Source organism: Octopus sinensis, linkage group LG15 (genome assembly GCF_006345805.1).
Source record: "Octopus sinensis linkage group LG15, ASM634580v1, whole genome shotgun sequence".
NCBI classification, from domain to species: Eukaryota; Metazoa; Mollusca; class Cephalopoda; order Octopoda; family Octopodidae; genus Octopus; species Octopus sinensis.
The window spans coordinates 51,896,056-51,917,959 of NC_043011.1; the positions used below are offsets into that span (position 1 = coordinate 51,896,056).

The 21,904-nt window shown below is 35.5% G+C and overlaps 1 protein-coding gene across 6 annotated transcripts in view; it reads left to right on the top strand.

Annotated features, from left to right (window-relative positions):
• Positions 1-21,904, top strand: part of LOC115219756 (vacuolar protein sorting-associated protein 41 homolog) — a 181,590-nt gene that overhangs the window by 35,889 nt on the left and 123,797 nt on the right. For 5 of the 6 annotated variants that reach the window (XM_036509713.1, XM_029789996.2, XM_029789997.2 and 2 more), the window contains 2 exons: positions 10,218-10,265; positions 21,667-21,762. In XM_036509713.1, coding sequence (XP_036365606.1) covers positions 10,218-10,265; positions 21,667-21,762 — 144 coding nt within the window. The remainder of the gene's footprint in view (positions 1-10,217; positions 10,266-21,666; positions 21,763-21,904) is intronic. The other variant, XM_036509714.1, reaches the window with a different exon arrangement.

Below are 21,904 nucleotides of genomic sequence, written 5' to 3' on the forward strand. Positions count from 1 at the left end.
CAAGTAATGCTGACTTTTGCAATACATCTAGATTGTAGGGTATTTCTAAGGTTTTCAGATGTTTTTTTCAGATTGGGTGGTATTGAACCCAATGACAATAGGGATAACCTTTATTATTGACTCTTGTAGCTGCCACATCATAGCGATCTCAATTCTCAATTATTATTATTGTTGTTATTATTATTATTATTATTATTGTTATTATTATCATCATCATTATTATTATTATTATTATTGCAGTAAACTGGCTGAATCATTAGCATGTTTAGTGGCATTTCTTCCAACTTTTTATGTTCTGAATTCAAATTCTGCCAAAATCAACTTTGCCTTTCATCCTTTCAGGTTCCATAAAATAGGTATCAATTGATTTGAGCATTGGAGTCGATATAATCGACTATCCCCACTCCCGCTAAAATTGTTGACCTTGTACCAAAATTAGAACCCATTATTGGAATGATGGATTGGCAGAATCATTAGAACATTGGAAATAATGCATTGTGGCATTTGTTACAGTTTTTTTATGTTCTACATTCAAATTCCACTGAGGTCAACTTTGTCTTTCATTCCTCTGGGGATTGATAAAATTTAGTATAAATGAAGTACCAGAGTTGATGGTTTCAGCTAACCCTTCCCTTAGAATTGCTGGCATTGTGCCTATGTCAGAAACAGTTAAAAGCATGGATTGACAGAAACATTAGAGCATCAGAAATAATGCATTGCAGTATGTGTTTCAGCTCTTTTGAGTTCAAATCCTGCTGCAGTCAACTTTGTCTTTCATCATTCTAGGAGTCAATGAAATAAAGTATGAGTCTAGTACTGGAGTTGATGGCTTCATCTATCCAACTCCCTCAAAATTGCTGGCCTTGTACCTAAATCAGAAACAATTGTTATTAATTTCTTTAAGGCTGCAACCTAGCAGAATTGTTAGCATGCTAAATAATGTGCTTAGTGCCATTTCTTCTGGCTCTTTATGTCCTGAGTTCAAATTCTGTCAAAGACAATTTTGGTTTTCATCCTTTCAAAGTCATTAAAACAAGTACCAGAACTGAGGTTGTTTACATCAACTGATTCCCTCTCCCTAAAATAGTTGACTTTGTGCCAAAATTTGAAAAAGTTTTTATCTTTTAGATTAACACAAGGCAACAAATTTCTGTGGAAGGGAAAGTGTAGTTTATGTCAGTCTTAAAACTCGTCATCATCATCATCATTTAACGTCTGTTTTCCATACTAGTATGGGTTGGACGATTCGACCTGAGTCTGGGAAGCCAGGAGGCTGCACCAGGCTCGAGTCTGATCTGGCAGTGTTTCTACAGCTGGATGCCCTTCCTAATGCTAACCACTCCATGAGTGTAGTGGGTGCCTTTTACGTGCCACCGGCACAGGTATCACAACGACAATTTCCATTTGATTTTTATTTTGATGTACTTGACTCAATAGATCTCCTCAAGCACAGCAGGTCACCCTACGATCCAAGATAAGCACAGCAGGCCATCCTGCAAGCCATGAACTCACTTCATTTGTCGGGTCTTTGCAGTCACAGCATATCTCCAGAAGTCTCGGTCTTTCGTCATTGCCTCTGTGAGGCATGTTTTTTAATTGACCTCATAAAAATGAAACAAAAGTCAATCTTGGCAAGATTTGAACTCAGAATGTAAAAGAGCAACAACACAATACAGTATTTTGTTCACAACACTACCAATTCTATCAAATAATGATAATAATAACCCATACAAACATGAAATAAATGGATATGAAAACAAATGATTGAATATATCTGTTATTGTTATCAACTCTTATTGAACACACTTTTGACCAAAGACAATCCAACCATGACCATCTCCTCATTTTAGCTGTAACTAGTACTATGGTATCCTCTGTGGCCTTTATGTTAGTGGAAGTTTTGTATGATGAAGTGTTGGCTGCTATTTCTAACAGATTAAATGACTATGTAGAGATTCCTGAATTTTAGTACATATATATGCATCTGTGTATATATGTATATTTATGTGTATGTATGTGTGCATTTATGTTTCTTTGTTGTGGTTTTACTTTTGATTTTCATTTAATCTTTGATGTTTTTTGTTTGTTTTTTTTCCTTTCTTTTTCTATTTTCTCTTTTGTTTTTCTTTCAAGTTTCAGTTCCAACGGAATAAGTTTCGTTTCAGGTTCTGATATATGGTTTATCATGAAAAATCTATTTCTATTTTATTTCCCCTACTGCAAAATATACATTATATCATTATATATCTAAAAACAGTCTTGTCTACACCACACCTGCCTCAGTTAGGACTGGCAGTTTATGTAGCCATAAAACTTCCCAACACCATCACCAAACATGAATTTAAAATAAATATATATATATATACACATATATATATATATAAACCAAAAAACTAGATACAAAAGTTTACCCCACCCCACTCCATGCCACCAAATGGCTGAATGGCTACAAGTAACTAATGGTTCTTTGGTTGGTTTATTTTATATCACTGGAATTGCCAAAAATACAATTGGAAAAAAAAAAATCAAGAAACTCTCTTTCTGCCTCCTTCCTCCTTGTTCCTGTATTATTTTGTTTCCAGCTATCTTAAATTGATTTGATAGGAAAGGTGAATAAATATATATACCCATACATGCACACATGTATATAAATACATACTCATATATATCTATACACACTTATATATATATATGTGTGTGTGTGTGTGTGTGTGTGTGTGTATAATATATATATATATATATGTGTGTGTGTATATATATATATATATATATATATCTGTGTGTGTGTGTGTGTGTGTGTTGTATATATATATATATATGTGTGTGTGTGTGTGTATATATATATATGTGTGTGTGTGTGTGTATATATATATATTGTGTGTGTGTGTGTGTTGTATATATATATATAATATATATGTGTGTGTATATTATATATATATATGTGTGTGTGTGTATATATATGTGTGTGTGTGTATATATATATATGTGTGTGTTGTATATATATATATATATGTGTGTATATATATATATGTGTGTGTATATATATATATATGTGTGTGTGGTATATATATATATATATATGTGTGTGTGTGAGTGTGTGCATATGTATGTAAATATACAAATATACTTGGTGGGTGTACATTTTTGGGAAGTAGTCTGTAAAGTCTCTCTGCATGCATGCATGTGTTAATGTGTCTAAGTTTGTACATGTGTGTGCATGCACCTGCTCAAGTATATATGAATGTGTATATGCATCTATATTTCTAAATGCATATGGATGTATGTACATGTATATGAAAACATGTATGATTAGATGTGTATATATATACACACACACATAATGTGTGTGTATACATGTGTGTTTATGCTTTTATGTCTATAGCTATATATATCTATATGTACAGGTATATGTGTATATATTTGTGTTGTGCTTATGTGGATGCATATGTGTCTGTGTATGTTTATATAAAATACATATGAATAAAGTCATGCTCCAGTATGGCCTTAGCTGTGATGCCTAAGAGAAAATGCAGATGTCTCTCCTTCCCATACAGATTTTGGAGCAAGCACTGCAGTAGTTTCAAGTTCAGAGAAACACCTCACTTCAGTATCTCTAAAAATCTGTGTGGACACTTGGTTTGTTAGAAATAGAAACTAAATCTCCCTGAAATTATACTTAGCCGTCTTAATAAAGAACACATTGCATAATGTAATCTAGGATATGCTATGTGCAAACTGGACAGTTTGGTCATGGTGAGAACACTATTGATCAGGCAAACTTCAAGTTAAACCACAATGTTTCGACATTCAGCTGTTTCAGATCCTGAATGAAATTGCATTATTATAAGAGATGCCAATAATGGCAAAAAATATCAAATGCCCATATTCAGCAATTTCAAAACAAAAGATGCAGTATGGCTGCAGCCCACTGACTGCAACCATTTTCAGAAAAAAACCGTTATCCCATTGTAAATACATGAAGTTCTTACATGTGTATGTATGCAAAAGTGTGTTTGCACACATATATCTACATGTGTAGCACAAGCGTATTTATGTGTGTACATACATATATAGATAGATAGACGTGTGTGTTACCCAGCTGCCTGAATGGATCTATGAGCAATTATTTTAACCAGTTACCTCTCTCTCCAGTGGCAAGTTTATAAAGAAAAGAGGAAAAAAAAAAAATGAAAATCAATGAATAAATAAAGGTGATACTGTCTTGTTTTTATGAATTAGAGGGTAACATAATCTCTCCAAGAATTCAAGTATATTTCATATCCTGTTTTCCCATTGATAGATAATAGGTCTAAAGCTGAAAGTCTATTTTGAGTACTGGATTTGTAAACACCTATTCAATGATCCATTCATGTACAATTTTTTCATGTATTCTTTTTCTTCTCATGTTACCACATTGACATCTAGTGGACAACAGGCTTTCACAACTGAACATGTTTTGGTGGGATTTTTTTTTTTTTTGCTATTGTTATTCTGGTGATCACAAACAACAAAATTAGGTTGCTGTTTTTATCATGTATGTACTACACACACACACACACACACACATATATCATCATCATCATCATTTAATGTCCATTTTCCATGCTGGCATGGGTTGGACGGTTTGACTGGAAGACTGATAAGCTGGGGAACTGCACCAGTTTCCAATCTGATTTGGCATGTTTTCTACAACTGGATGCCCTTCCTAATGCCAACCACTCCAAAAATCTAGTAGGTACTTTTTACGAGCCACCAGCATGGGTGCCAGTTGCAAAACACTGGCATCAATATATATATATATATATATATATATATATATATATATATATATATACATATACATAGAGGTGCAGGAGTGGCTGTGTGGTAAGTAGCTTGTTTACCAACCACATGGTTCCAGGTTCAGTCCCACTGCGTGGCACTTTGGGCAAGTGTCTTCTACTATAGCCTCGGGCCGACCAAAGCCTTGTGAGTGGATTTGGTTGAAGGAAACTGAAAGAAGCCCATCATATATATGTATATATATATATGCGTGTGTGTGTTTGTGCGTCTGTTTGTCTCCCTAGCATTGCTTGACAACCGATGCTGGTGTGTTTATATCCCCGTTACTTAGCGGTTCGGCAAAAGAGACCGATAGAATAAGTACTAGGCTTACAAAAGAATAAGTCGAGTTGCTCGATTAAAGGCGGTGCTCCAGCATGGCCACAGTCAAATGACTGAAACAAGTAAAAGAGAGAGAGAGAGAGAGAGAGAGACTTATGTATGCATGTATATACTTACAGGTATATGTATTTATTTATGTACTTAAAAACATATATATATATATATATATATGTATATACAGTTAGGTATATGTGTATATGTAGTTGGAGTGTAAGGTAGTTTGCAGAGGCTTGTAGCAGCAGGAAAAGCAGAGGTGAGTCAGTGGTATTGGTATTTTAGTGATAAATTGTGTTCTAGTTGTAACCATCCCGTTTTTTATTCAGACATAATATATCTTGGACTACATTGTGCATTGTGTCCAGTCTTAAGATCATTGAAAGAAACTTGTTTATTATTTCTAGCAGGTGGTGTGATTCTGTTGAGGCGTCATCATTAGTTTGTTAAACCACTAGTGTCTAAATTGGAAGACTAAATTTCCAGTAAATCTAGTTGTTACTGAGACTTGAGGCGATATAAGAGGTCATTGTTTACAACTGTTTGAAATATTGTTGGTTCTGTTCAACTGTAGGTTAGCCCTGAACCAACAGACTTGTGATCAAATGTATTCCACCCATGGGCATCCCATCTTCTAAGAGTACATAAAAATAAAATTACATAATGTATTTTTCTTTTTTTAAGAGGCTAAGATATAATTTGAGAGTCATTTGGCTCTATTTTTAGAAGGTTGAGCAACTATGCGGAGGCTCTCTTCTTGACTTTTTTATACATTATTGCTTTGTGAAATTCCATGTGGAACTAGGGTTTGAGAGTATAATGATCATGTATTGTGTGTGAAACAGAGAGAGAGAAAGTGGTGGAAGAGGAGAAGGAAAGACAGGTAAAATGATTTTAAGATATAAATGAAATAATTTTTGTAAAGATCATCATCATCGTCATTTAATGTTTGCTTTCTATGCTGGCATGAGATGGACAGTTTGACTGATGGCTGGCAAGCCCGAAGGCTGCACCAGACTCCAATCCGATTTGGCAAAGTTTCTACAGCTGGATGCCTTTCCTAATGCCAACCACTCTGAGAGTGTAATGGGTGCTTTTTACATGCTACCGGCATGAGGACCAGTCAGGTGGTACTGGCATCGACCATGCTTGAATGGTACTTTTTGCGTGCCACAAGCACGAGAGCCAATCAGACGGCACTGGCAACGAGCATGCTTGAATGGTACTTTTTACATGCCACTAGCACAGGAGCCAGTCAGGTGGCACTGGCAACGATCATGCTCGAATGGTGCTTTTTACATGCCACTGGCACGGGTACCATTCAGGCAGTACTGTCATCAGCCATGACACCACTTCACTTACCTCAACAGGTCTTCGCAAGCACAGATTATTCCCCAATGATTGAAGAGTACTCTTAAATGGGTTGGTTATGCTGCACTGGCATAGGCCACAGTTACGGTCTCACTTGGCTTGCTGGGTCTTCTCAAGTATAGCATATCTCCAAAGGTTTCAGTCACTTGTGATCGCTTCGGTGAGGCCTAACGTTCAAAGGTCGTGCTTCACCACTTCATCCCAGGTCTTCCTGGGTCTACCTCTTCCACAGATTTCCTCTACTGCTAGGGTGTGACACTTTTTCATGCAGCTGTCCTCATCCATATGCAACACATGACCATACCAGCTCAGTCGTCTCTCTTGCCCACCACATTTGATGCTTCTTATGTTCAACTTTTCTCTCAGAGCACTTACACTTTGTTGTGTATGCACACTGACATTACATATCCAGCAGAGCAAACTAGCTTCATTCCTTGCAAACTTACACGTGTCCTCAGCAGTTATGGTCCATGTTTCACTGCCATGTAGCATGGCTGTTTGCACACATGCGTCATACAGTCTACCTTTTACTCTGAGTGAGAGGCCCTTTGTTACCAGCAGAGGTAAGAGCTCTCTGAACTTTGCCCAGGCTATTCTTATTCTAGCAGCTACACTCTCAGAGCATTCACCACTGCTACTGACCTAGGTAACAGAAGCTATCAACTATTTCTAGTTTTTCTCCCTGGAATGTGATAGAAGCTGTTTTCTGCACATTTTCAGTGTTTATTGCCCCTGAGTATTTACCACACACAAAAACTATCTTCCCAGAAAGCCTTCCTTTAATATTGTTGCACCTTTTATGTGTCCATAACTTACACTGGGTACATCTTATGGAGTTTCTACCTACGTCTTTTCCACAGATCGAGCAGGGCCATCTACCTGAAGGGATTTGTGGTTTGTCTGCCTTCCTACTTATTAAGACTTTGTTTTTTGCTAGATTGACTCTATGGCCCTTCGATTCTAGACCTTGCTTCCATTCCTGAAACTTCTCTAGAGCAAGGTCATCAGCATAGAGAAGCTCTCAGGGGCATCCTGTCTTGAATTCCTCTGTTATTGCCTGGAGGACTATGATGAATTGGAATTTTTATCTTGAAATTGGAATTTTTTTATCTTGAAATTGGAATTTTTATCTTGAAATATAGTGTGTGCAGGCACACACACTCTATCTATACAGCATGCATATACTCACATACACTGAGATAAATTGTTTGTACAAACACATATGCACACAGCACAGTGTTGTGTGCTGTTTGAGAGTTGACATGAATTTAGATGGCATCAATGCAAGGGTTTGAACTAACGACCTTTCAGCAGTTCTCATGGGATAAACAAAATATTTATTAGGTGTTCTATTCTCCAATACATTATCTGTCTCCACATCCCACAACCTTAGTGTCACAGACAAGCCAATAAAGTAGCCTCTATGTGGTTGCAGAGCCCGCTAGAAATAGCAACCAAATCTCCCTTAAAATATACCTGAGCATATCAAGAATGTGCACAATGGATGATGCAAACCTCACAACATTATGTCCGAAAATAACTGGAGTACCTTTGATCATGTGTCTACTAAGACACAGCTGACCTGAGGTTAAACAGCAACACTATCATAGTGTGTATTTGTGTGAGTCGTTATTTAGCCCAGGTGAGTTTTAACTGTGCAGACATATGATCAAAAGCATTCCAGTCACGAACTTTTGTCTTTTTCGAGATATCTGTCTGGGATTGTATTGTCCACTGTGGCATCTTTTTTCTTTTTTTTTTTTTATGAAGATGGTAAGGTGTAATATGAGGAAATGTGACTGTGATTCTTAGCAAGTTAAATGATTGTATAGAAGCTCACAATTTCTTTGAATTTGTCATGGGTGTTTGAGAGAAGGATTATGTATAATAATTTGCTATATCAGTGCCAAAAATCAATGCATTTTTTGTGATTGTTTCCTTTTCCTTTCCTCTTTTTTTTAATTTTTGCTTCATAATTTGAAGTTCATAATGAAACTGAGAGCCCCAGATGTATTTTATAAACTTAAAATATAATGAAATAACGTTTGAGTGGAAAATGCAAATGAAATTTGATTAAAAAGAAATGAAAATGTTTATCTATTCAAATTTCTGGTTTGGTGGGGTTTTTTAAAAATATTTTTTCTGTTTAATTTCATTTTATATTCATATTATTTTCTATTTTAGTTTTATAATATATATTTTTTTAACACTTAACTTTCCAATGATTCTATTTTTTTACTCTTTTTAACCATATTACCTTCAAATTTTGGGATTTAATAAAACATCTATAAACATTTGATAGTTTAAATTGAAACCTGGAATTAATAAATAAAGAAAATTATATCAAAATTAGGGGTTCTGAAACTGTTGCAACAGCATTCACCCACAAATTTGTGATGGCATTCTATTATAAATAATACTTGATGGACTTTGGGAGGGGTAGAAATCTCCCAACATTATCATCATCTTCATCATTCTAATAATGTCCACTTTCCCATGCTTGCATGGGTCTGACAACGTTTATTGAGGCAGATTTTTTTTGCAGCCAGATGTCCTTCCTATCACCAGCCCTCACTCTGTTTTCGCACAAGATAAAATTTCCTTTGGCCAGACATGTTTTTGTAGAATTTTGGAAATGAATGACACTGCTTGTATGACAGTGAAATTTGTTTACAACTGTCCTGTGATGTCAAGACAAGGAGAAACAAACACACACACACACACACACACCAGATGGGCCTCTTTCAATTTCTGTCTATAAAGCCCATTCACAAAGCTTTGATCAGCTCAGGGCTATAGTAGAAGACACTTGCCAAAGGTGTCATGCAGTGGAACCAAATCTGAAACCATATGGTTAGGAAGCAAACCTCTTAATATCACGTAAAAAGCTTATTTATAACCATTTACCTAAAATATAAATAGATGTATACATGAATGTATCCTGGTTTGTAGAATTGGTGTACTGTATCCTTGCAAGTCATAAGAGGTAACTAAATGGGTTGGTATCAGGAAAAGCATCTGGTCTTAAAATACTGCATCAAAATGTCCTCGCTGCTTCATGCCAGCATAAAAAAAAGTAGCTGGAAAATGATAATGACAAGGATGGCATCTAAGTGATACTACAATAATGGGATTATGAAATAAATTTTGACATACTAAGCTAAAAAGTTCTCCTTCACTGTCCTGCTTCATAGTTTACCTATTAACAAACAATAGTCCAGGCCAATAAAGGATCCTTTACTGTGATTCAGCCAGCCAAATTTCACTCATACACAACTCACTGCCTTTAAAAGGAAGAGTAGAAAGTCTGAGCTGAAATTAGCGCAATCAGGAGGACACAGAGCTAAACCACAACAATACCTCTTTTATCAATTTGTAGCATCCCTATGGTTACATGTCTTGCTAGCAATAACAGTTAAATCTTCCTCAAATTACACTCTACCGGCTTTGAAAATACAAACGCATTTGATAATGTGGTATTGACCGCACTGTGCCTGCTAAAAATAATTGTGATGATCACAGCTGGAATGATCTTGACCATTGGTCTGCTCGATCAGAGCTGACCTGGGGCTTAAACAACAACAACAACAGCAGCTTGACTGTTCAAACATCTTTACTACATGTTTAACCATGAAGTATGTTGTGCTGTGTATCTTTTCAAACCATTTCTTCTTGTTTCTGCGTTTCAGACGGAGAAAGATGAGGAAGGAGGCAAAGAGGAAGAAGAGTCTGAAGAAGTGAGTAAATCTTTTTCATTATTTCTGACTTTGAAGATCTTAATTGATGGAGAGGAATCTGTAGAAGTTGTCAGTCTTATCATCATGGTGGCAGCACTGTGAGACATAATTACTCTGTCTGGCTGTCAGTCGGTCTGTGTGTTTGTCTCGTGTGTGTGTGTGGTGTGTGTATGTGTATTTGTCTGTGGTGTATGTGTGTGTACTGTGTTAACATATCTATAGTATGTAGCTATATATTTCTATATGTATGTACTGTGAGAGAGAGGGAGAGAGAGTGTGTGTTTCTACTGTTAGTATATGTATGTGTGTGTACCATTTTTATATAGTATGTTTTTATTGTATATACTGTGTGTGTATATCTATACATACGTGTCTGTGTGTGTGTATGTACCATGAATTATATGGTTTTTGGCTGTGAATATATGAATGTGTGTGTGTACCATTGTTGTACCCTGTTTATAGTATCTACTGTGTGTACTGTGTCTGTGTATGTATATGTATGTATCCTGTGCATGTCTATGTGTTAGTGCGCATCTACTTTTAGCATCTGTGTGTACCACTTTTGTATTATATATGTATATTGTATTTACTTTGTTTATCTGTATGTGTGCATGTATGTATATGTCTGTTGTGTAGCTGTATGTATCAGTGAGTCCGTGTGGATTTGTCTTTATCTCTATTTTATGTTTGTGAATTATGTGTATTTCTGTATGACTGCGTATAACTCTGTCTGTATATGTGTGTGACTGTCTATCTGTATATGTGTGTGATTATATATCATATCTTTTTGTGTATAACATGTATGTGTATGGGTCTACATTTGTGTATCATGTATATGTGTGTGACTATCTATATTATTTTTGTGATTGTCACTGACTTTACACCTGCATATCATGTGGGTGTGTGTGACTCTTGCATGTGTATGATATCAGCCAGCATGTATTGTATGTGACTGTGTATCATATCTGTTTTTGTGTGTGACTATATATCTATGCATTTTATCTGTATGTATTTTATATGTCTGTAGGTGGGTTTTTGTAGGTGTACAATCAATGTGTTATTGTTGAACACCAGGCCAGGCCTAACACAAGAGACCTATGATTATTGATCACAAGCATAGATGTGTGGTTAAGAAGTTCACTTGAAAGTCATATGGTTCCAGGTTCAATCCTATTGCCCAATACCTGCATCATACACTAGGGATAACCAATGCCTGGTGAGTGAAATTTGGTAAACAAAAACAATGTAGTAGCTCATTTTATATCTGCATGTATGTATATAGATATCAACATTGACAAGAAAACTGACAAATTGGTGCATTTGAACAAAAATACCTAGTGATATTTACTTCTTCCAAGTTACACAGATACTCCCTTGAAACACTCACCTTTGGAAATGCATTAGAGAATAGCCAATGAAAATGAATCATCATCATTTAACGTCCGCTTTCCATGCTGGTATGGGTTAGACTGGAACTGGTAAGCCAGAGGGCTGAACTAGGTTCAGTGTGGTTAAGAAATTTGGTCTACATTCTTATGGTTTTTGGTTCAGGCCCTCTGTGTTGCACCTTGATCAAGTTTCTTTTACCCTAATCCTGGGTCGACCAAAGCCTTGTGAGTAGACAGAAACTGAAAACTCACCATGTAAATAAGTGTGTGTTCACAATCTTTCTCCTTTTTTCTCCATCTGGGGTAGCCATGTCTTACTTCTAATGCACTTTTCTATCCCTCAGTACTACACCATCCCCACTCCTATTTAAGGGGTCTTGTCCTGCAAGTTACTTGGTGACCTCACTGCTACTGGTGCCATGTAAAAAGCACCCACTACACTCTGTGAAGTGGTTGGCATTAGGAAGGGGATCCAGCTGTCAGAACTTGGTGTAGTCTTCTGAGTTGCCAGTTCCTTACAAAAACATACCAGTATGGAAAGTGGACGCTAAATGATGATGATGATGATGATGATGATGATGATGATGATATACATATATATATATGTGTGTGTACATATATATATATATATATATATATAATCACCCGACAAGATACATCTGCACCAACGGATGCTCCTGAACCAGTTGTTGAGTGTTCCACCCAAGAGGAATCGATGCTAGATGTGTTGAAAGAATTGTGATTAATGATAAATTCTCGTATATTCCATCTTCTCTCTTTCATTTGATATATTATATATATATATATGTGCATGCAGGTGTAGGGTTGTGCTTCCTCATATCACGTAATTATAAATGAGTCTCACTGTCCTAGAAGTTGTATCATTCCTTTCCAATCTGATCACGGGAAAATAACACATTGTTTCGATACAACCGAGGCTTAGTGACAGGAAGGGTTTCATGGGAAGGCTGTGTTTTCATGGAGCTTTACCTTCTATTTGTAGTAGGTTGAGCAACTTCGATGGGGCTCCATTGCTAGCTTGTGTGTTTGTTTGTAGTGCCAGCATGGATGTGTATATGTGTATGTAGTGTTTTGCATATGTGTGTAGAGTCCATATTTGCATATATATATATGTTTGTTGTTTACTTATGTGTATAGTGCCTACACACGTGTGTATTTGTAGTTCTTGCACATATATATATATATATATATATATATACATACATTATATTATATATTTAAAGAGAATAATTAAAAAATTTTCCCTTATGAGGTTTTTTCACGCTGACTACTTGATAAATTCTTACAAAGATTTTATCCTATTTTAAAATTTATATTATATAGTACTGGATCACTTATCCAGTTTCCAGACATCCCAGAATATTGTGCAGTATCATACAATATACCACACCCTATATTGAGTAAACAAACTCTGTTTTTGAAGTTGGTTAATTTGCATACGGTGTATTAAAGATAGTTTTGTTCTTTAAGTGGATTGATAAAGATTAATTATACTCTGCTTTAGAAGAGTATTAATTTGCCCCTCTATCTGTTAAATAAAACGATGCTCTTTACTTTTCCTCGTTTTATGTTTATCCTATAAATATTATACTGTATACATGATACAATATGATATATTTTAAGTGGATTAATAAATATCAAATAGACCCGACTTTAGAAGTGTATTAATTTGAATTTGTTAAATGCAATTTAGCTCTTTACTTTTTGTAGTTTATTTTATATTTCAAGTATATATTTAGACTGTCTCCAGAAAACAGAAAATTCAGAAATCTGGGACACTTCTGATCCCAAGCTTACTAGATAATTGGTCCAGTATTGTATGTGTGTGCGTGATTTTATATATACACACACACACACATATAGTGTCTACATCACATGTGTGTTTGTAGTGTCTGAAGATGTGTGTAATATTTACATGTGTATGTATGTTTATGTAGTAATTCTATGTGTTGTGTATAAACATATTATATCCTTATTACTTATGATGCAATCTCTGCTCCACCTTCCGTGTTATTACTAGTGTTGTACATTGCTCTTCATCAGAAAACTTCACTCATGTCAACACACGATCCAACAAGCTATGAACTGATGGTACCATGGGGCAGTACACCACCCTTGGTTGTAAATAACTATCAGGTGTTGTTCACTTAGCTATAGGAAGTTACTTTGGGGTGATGTTGTTTATCTAACTGTGAACAGATACTGCATGGAGACATCATTCATTAGTACTGTTATGAAAATAGGTACCACAGAGAGTTACAGATTATGTGGCTACTGCTGGGCAGTAGAATTCATTTTGCTCTCTCTTTCTCCTCCCTGTCTCTCTCTCTCTCTTTATGTGTGTATATATACATACATACATACACATACATACATATATATATACACACATATATATATACCTATATATATATACATACCTATATATATATATACATATATATATATGTATACATACCTATTTATATACATACATATATATATATGTATACATACCTATTTATATACATACATATATATATATGTATACATACCTATTTATATACATATATATTTATATACATATATATATATATACATACCTATATATATATATACATACCTATATATATATACATATATATATATGTATACGTACCTATATATATATACATATATACATATATATATATGTATACGTACCTATATATATATATATATATATATATTTATTATATAGAAGGAGCTTCTACAGGACTAGTACTGTTTCATTCAAGAGAAATCTTCAGGAGCTTCCTGAAGATTTCTCTTGAATGAAACAGTACTAGTCCTGTAGAAGCTCCTTCTATATAATAAATTAATTTTACTCTGCTATGTATTGAGTACCTTACTTACTGTGGTTAACCCCGGATCAACCCGGGACCTAATATATATATATATATATATATATATATATATATATCAAAGTAATATTTGTTGTACCAGAAGTACATGAACATGGGGAGGCATAATTCACTTTGCACTTTTGATCTGTGATTTATTTCACAACCTGTAGTTTCAATGGGAAGCTATCTAATTAATGTTTTGTTGACTTGAAATGCTGACCTCAATCAGTGGTAAGGTTTTGATGGGGAGATGACAGTTGTTTTGCTGTCATCTAGAATACATTTCTTGAAAGTGAAGTAGTCACCTTATAAGTCAGTGGTATGGACAGGTGATGCTGGTGGGTGGTAACTACAGTTGAGATGGGTTTCAGTGGTATGAACATGTGATGATAGTGGTATTTGGTAGCTAGAGCTGAGGCAGGTCATTTTGGTATGGTCATGTAATGTTAGTGGATAGAAGCTTGGATAGAGGTAGGTGGTGATGACAGCATGGACATGTAATGGTAGCGAGCAGTAATTTAATTAAAGATAGGTCAAATGATATGGTTATGTGAGTGATGGTAGTGGATGATAGCTAGAGTCGGGGTCAGTGATGGTGGTCTGGATAGATGATGGTAGTGGATGTCAGCCAAAGTAAAGGTAGATGATGGTCATCTGGAGAGTAATGGATGGTGACTAAGGTGGAGGGTTGGTCCTGGCACTGTGGCTATGCGATGGTAGTGAATGTTAATTTCAGTAGTGGTAGGTCATCAAGACTGTCGTAGTCCACTGCTCTTAGTGCCACTGGAATCTTTACTACTAAAGTTACTACCACTGCTGTGCCTGGTCCTACTCCTGCTGCTCCTCTTAGTATTACAACCATTGCTGGCTCTTGGTGTTGCTACCACTTCTGCTCTCCGTCTTAATTCTTGCTACTCTCACTGTATCTACCACTGCTGCTGGTGTTACTACCACTGATACTAGTTTTACTACAACTGTTCTCCTTGTATCTACTGCCGGTGTTGATGCTACTACTACTACCACTTCTGCTGCTGCTGTTTGTTACTACCACTGCTGCTGCGGCTGCTGCTGTTGTTACTACCGCTGCTGTTCTTACTGCATCTACAGCTGCTGCCCCTGTTACTGCTGCTGCTAGTGTTACTATTACTGCACCATCTTCCCCAATATTCTCCATCAACAGACACTAATACACACACACACCATTTCACACCCACACACATTATTTCACACCCACACACATTATTTCACACACACAATCAATAGGTTTTCTTTTGTTTCCTGTAAACAGCTTTTCTGATACAACTCCTTTGAGGGTTTTTCCCTCTGTCACTTCTCTCTCTCTCTCTCTCTATCTATCTCTCTCTCTCCTCTACAGCTGTCACACACAATCTCTCCACTATCATACAAATACACACACACACTCTCAGTCTCTCACACTCTCTATTATCACACCCTCTCTCCTCTATTACACACACACACACACACTCTTTACTATCATGTACTCTCTCTCTTTCTCCCTCTCTCTTTACTATCACACTATATCTTTCTATCTCTCTACTCTCACATTATCTCTCCCACCCCACACATACACTTCCTCTCTCTGTCTGTCTCTCTCCCTCTCTCTCACACACAGACACACACTCTCTCTCTTTATTATTGTATACTCTCTCTCTCTCTCATATCTCACTGTATAGCTTTTCAATTTTCTCCTCTTTCCACTTTATTACACACACCCACACTTCCTTTCTCTTCCTCTCTCTTTTTCTCTTCCTCTCTCCTGCTCCATAGTCTCAGTCTATCTCTCTTAGCATCCATTCTCTTATTAACTAATTATCTCTTATTGATATATTAACACCGTCACATGTTCATACTTTAATGAAAGTGTTCCTAGCTCCACAGGATGGAGGTACTGAAGTTTATGTAGGTTAGGCTGAATGAAGGGATTAGCAAGTCTGTGGTAGATCCTTATCAAAAATCACAATTTTTAAAATTATTTATTTCAAATGGGTTTGTCTGGGGAGAAAGAACAAGACATGGCCCTTTTTCCTGGGCTCCTGGGACTGGAGGGAGGAGAGGACTGTTGGAAGTTAACCTTCAGGTAGGGACCCATCCTTGCATACTTGTCGGTGGACCCTGCTAAAGACATCCAAAAGACAGAAGATGCTATTAAACTAGACACAATGGATTACGTCTGTGGGGCCCCAAAACGAAAATGTGTGGGTGGAGGCAGAAGGTCCCTCTGGCTGTCTTCTACACACTTTTAGTCTGCTGTTTCCACTTTATGGTAGAAGACACTGGCTCAGTGTCATATAGGGATTAGACTTAAAATATACTCAATATGAAAGCCTCTGTGCGGTTGCTAGAAATAGCAGCCAAAAATCTCCCTCAAAATAGACCTTACCATCTTAAACAAGGAGGAATCTGTTGAATCATGTTCTATCTACACACAAAATGAAAGGGTGATCACGACTGGTTTGTGATAGGTTTGTCCAGTCAAGATTAACCTGGGGCTAAACAACAGCTATAATAATCTCAGTCTAATGTTACACTTGAGGAGTGGAGTCAAGCAATAATAGCTTAATATTCTTTAAATCACACTCTGCAGTCTTATAAAAGGAAGGACACATTGGGTGATGTAGTTGTAGATACATTGCATATACAAAACAGGATGGACATGAGAGGAATGTCTTTGATCATTAAAATTTATGATTATAGTTGACCTGGAGTTAAACGGCAATAGTGTTGTCAACACAAGGGAACTGAATATATATGTGCATGCTTCTACATGCTCACTCGATTTACTTGAAATAGCAGCTATATTGTATCTGATGTCTCAAAAAAATAGAAGGCCACATTGATTGATGTAGTTCTAGATGAAATATAGGTACAACATTGATTTTACAGAACCTTTGATTTCAAAGCATTTCTGTATTACTGATTTTTCTGAACCAGGTGTGGGCTACACCTGGTTCAGAAAAATCACTAAATTAAACAAATATCAAATTTACTGAAATGAATAAAATACAGGTACCTGTACATTAGTACAAATGATACAAGTTTATTAATATTGTACTTTAAACTAGTCTGGCATCCACTGGAATTTGAAGATCATGCTCGTGTGTTAGTGTAAATTATAAGAGTTTCTGGATTATCAGTTTCAGGAAAGTTTGTGTTCTACCTATGATACAAGTTTGGTAAGGATGGAATCGATGTGATCATAGGTCTTAATGCTTAAAACAACTTAGGGCTAAACAAATACAAAAACATTGCTGACACTTTTTACAGCTAATCAAGGAAGCCTCTGTGCAATAACTTGATCTGCTAGAAATAATAGCCAAATCTGTCTCTCACAAATTATATTCTTGTTGTCCAAAATGTGTAAAATAATAGGATAGTCATGACTAGAATGCTTTTGATCATAACACTGTTTGATCAAGGTTAAACAATAACACCATTGCCAACATTTTTCATAAATAATCTAACCCTTTGTCATGGCCTCTCATGACTGTGATAATATTGTAGTAGAAATGTGTCTGTTGTTCATGGTTGTTGAGTGCTGTCACATCTAGATACATATTAGATATGTGTGTGTATGTATATATTACTTTTATTAATCAAGATCATTTCAATAATTAATGGAATAGTAAAAAGTTTAGAAATTTCTTCAAAAACTTATGACTGTCTATTATGTTGAGAAATAACTGCAAGGTAGCAAATTTTCTGGATGTCCCACTGGAACGTAATACCTTCATCAATTATAAGCCCAATAAATAACTGCAATATATGAACAGAAATTCCAACCATCCTAGAGCAGTAATTAAGTCCATTATTAGGGGTAGTTCATCTAGAATATCCAAACTTTCTGCTCATGAAGAAATTCTCTCAAAATACAGACTATTATAATACAGCATTAGCTAGAAGCAGGTATACTGAAAAGATCTAGTATATCTGTTGACAGTGTTGTGAAAATACCGAAAGATATTTGGGTTGCATTCACAAGAGTATAGATTTAGTGATACATCTTATCTAGGAAATGTTAATTGTTATAATAACATGCATGAGTGTAAAAATACTAGTAATCACAAGGTTAACCTGTACGAACTTCTCATAATAAACAGTTGAAAATTGAATAGGGAAACGATAATTCCCATAGATGGAAACAAGATGTTGTTAATGAGGCAAACTGTCAACAAAGCTCAGGAACTTCCCCATAACTGATTTTGAGTATCTTGGGAAACAGGCCTTCATCAAGTTGAAGTAGAAAGATTACATATGACACGTTTTACTCCATGAAATTAGGTGAGTGAACAAATCTAGAATTAACCACACCACTCTCAACAGCAATAAAACTGGTAAAAATAGATTACACAAGAAAAATTCTGCATTGTTTAAATCCCCTTTCAGAATTAATGTAGCTTTGGATATCCTTGGAATTTTCTTTCGGCTTTGGAGAAGCATTCCCCACTCTAGTAAGTATAGTAACAGTTTTAGTGGGCATAGTGTGGAATTTAATTTAATTGATAATATAACATATTAACAACAAGAAATTAAACAGAATTCATCATCATCATCATTGTCGTCATTTAATGTCCGCTTTCCATGCTTGCATGGGTTGGATGGTTTGACTGTGGGCTGGCGAACCAGCACCAGGCTCCAGTCTTGATCTGGCAGAGTTTCTACAGCTGAATGCCCTTCCTAATGCCAACCACTCCGAGAGTGTAGTGGGTGCTTTTACATGCCACTGGCACGGGGGCCAGTCAGGTGGTACTGGCAACGACCTCGCTCAAATTTTTTTACACATGCCAATGGCACAAGTGCCAGTAAGGTGATGCTGGTAACGATCCCGCACGAATATTGCCTCCTACATGCCACCGGCAGTAATATGAAACCAGCATTTAATTATTCATATAGTAAATACAACTGTAGGTCTTCTGTATATTTGTCTCTATTTTGTATAAATAACACTAGTACTTTGGAGTTCCCTCCCAGCAATAACAATTATGCTAATACAATATATAATGTTTCTTCAGATAATAAACCTAACAGTATGTGAACTGTTGGAATCAATATAAGTTGTCTTTAATTATCTAGAAAGAATTTAGTATATAAGTATTCTGTTTTAAAAAATGCCCAATACAATACGTTATTATGTAAGTGAATTTAAATTCAAATTTAGATTGCACAATCATATACATTCCTATAATAACAAATGGAGAAATCTTAGAACTTCACTAGCTAAATTCATCTGGGATCTCAAATAGTGGAAGATAGCTGTAATTTGTATTCTATGGAAGCACCAGAAATTCTCAGGTGCAAGTCTGGTCTAATTAATTAACATTATAAATTATTGATCCATGGTTCTCACCTGTTCAATTGAACATTCTTAGAAATTTCATTTAGCTTACTTACTTGATTTGAATAGAGTTAATAATAGATTTCTTATTTATTATGTTAGTCTAGCTTTATCACAGGTGATTCTGTTTAAAATGTCCTCTACATCTTACTATTTCCTGCTTAAATTATTTCTTATATAACTTATCATTTATTTCTTAACTAATGAATTTATTTAGTTTCATCTGTAAATGATCCATTAATATCTTGCTATAATTCTTGTGGTAGTCTTTATTCTAGTTCCTTGTCTTTTCAAGTCTTTATCTTGATTTTCTCTTTATATTTCTCTTTTTCCTATTATTTAACACTTCTAAGAATATAGTAATAAACTATCTTCTTTGAACATTTCCATTTTATCCCTTTGTCTTCTTATCTCTCCACAAGTATATAAGAATGCAATAAGTCTTTCAGTTTCCCTGGGTCCATCAGTGTTTGTTGCCTTAGCTGTTTACAATACATTTAATGAATGGAAACTAGTAAGGCACTTTTGTCTTCATAGTCCCTCTCCATGGGTGTTTCTCTGATAGTGCAACAACTTTGCTGTTTAATTTATTACTTTGATCTTCTATGCCCTTCTCTCTCTCTCTCTCTCTCTCTCTCTCTCTCATTATATCTATTTAACTTAATTCAGTTGTGTACATACCCCTGCTGGTAGTATTTTTATGGCACATGTGAAGAGATATTTGGCAGAACTTTTCATTTAATATTTTATGGTATTACATCATTTCTTTTTATTTATATTGCCCAGCATGTAAATTGATGTAACAATTCCACTAATTATCAAAACGATAGCAACTGATTGATAAATGTATATCATTATCTTCAAGCACCAACCTAATAATCAATACAGTTCTCTGGGTTTACAGTTTCTAGAGAACAGTTTTATTGGATTAACGGAAAACTAATTCTAATTTTCCTTCCTATACATTTCGCATAGAGTACTGACTGAGGTACTTGCCAAGACTTCATAAATCCTTATCCTTTTACTATATATATATATATATATATATATATATATATATGCATGCATGCATGTGCATGCACGCGCACACACTCACACACAATCATTCAGTCATTTTTTTCAGCTCAGATGGGAAGTAATTATGGCAGTTTTTTTTTTACTACTTGGTGCTCATCCTGCTGCCGATCCTTACATATTTTTCAAGTAGAAAACATTTCTTTTTTCATATTTTGGAGGAATGTTGGTAGTGCAGAGTTAACAAATGAATTGTTGTCAATAAAATGTCAACAAACATCACCAGTTGTAGCCCAGTCACAAACAGTGATATCGACATCTATAGCTGAGCTATAAATAGTGGCATCACCATTAGCCATATTTCAGCATAGACTGTAGATACACACTCATACACACATACAGACGCATGCACACACGAACACACATTAATGTACTGAAGCACCTATGGCAGTGAGCTGGCAGAATCATTAGCACACTGGACAAAATGCTTAGCAGCATTTTGTCCATTTTTACATTCTGGTTCAAATTCCACTGAGGTCAACTTTACCTTTCATCCTTTTGATGTAATCAACTTATTCCAACCCTCAAACTTGCTAACCATGAAACCAATATACTACAAGTTTGGCTCCGGTTACTTCATTTTATTTTTATACTTATCTACTTTCTGAAATCAATTTGAAATTTTATTCAATAACAGCATTTCTTCCTCTTAAACAGAAAATACTGAAATTAAAAAGCAAATCATTCTGCTTTCATTGCAGGAAGCTGAGCCTAAGTTAAAATATGAACGCTTGGTTAATGATTTAACTAAGATTCTCAACAAAGATGCTGCAAGTTGTATGGCAGTTCACTCCAAAGTAAGTTTGTTTTGCTTGTTTCTATGTTTTATTATTTTATAAATATTGATTAGTTTGTTTAAGATGGTTGGTACCCTTCACTTTTATAGTCACTTTCAAATTCTGACTGAAGATACACTCTGGTTTCACTCTACAAGTCTAA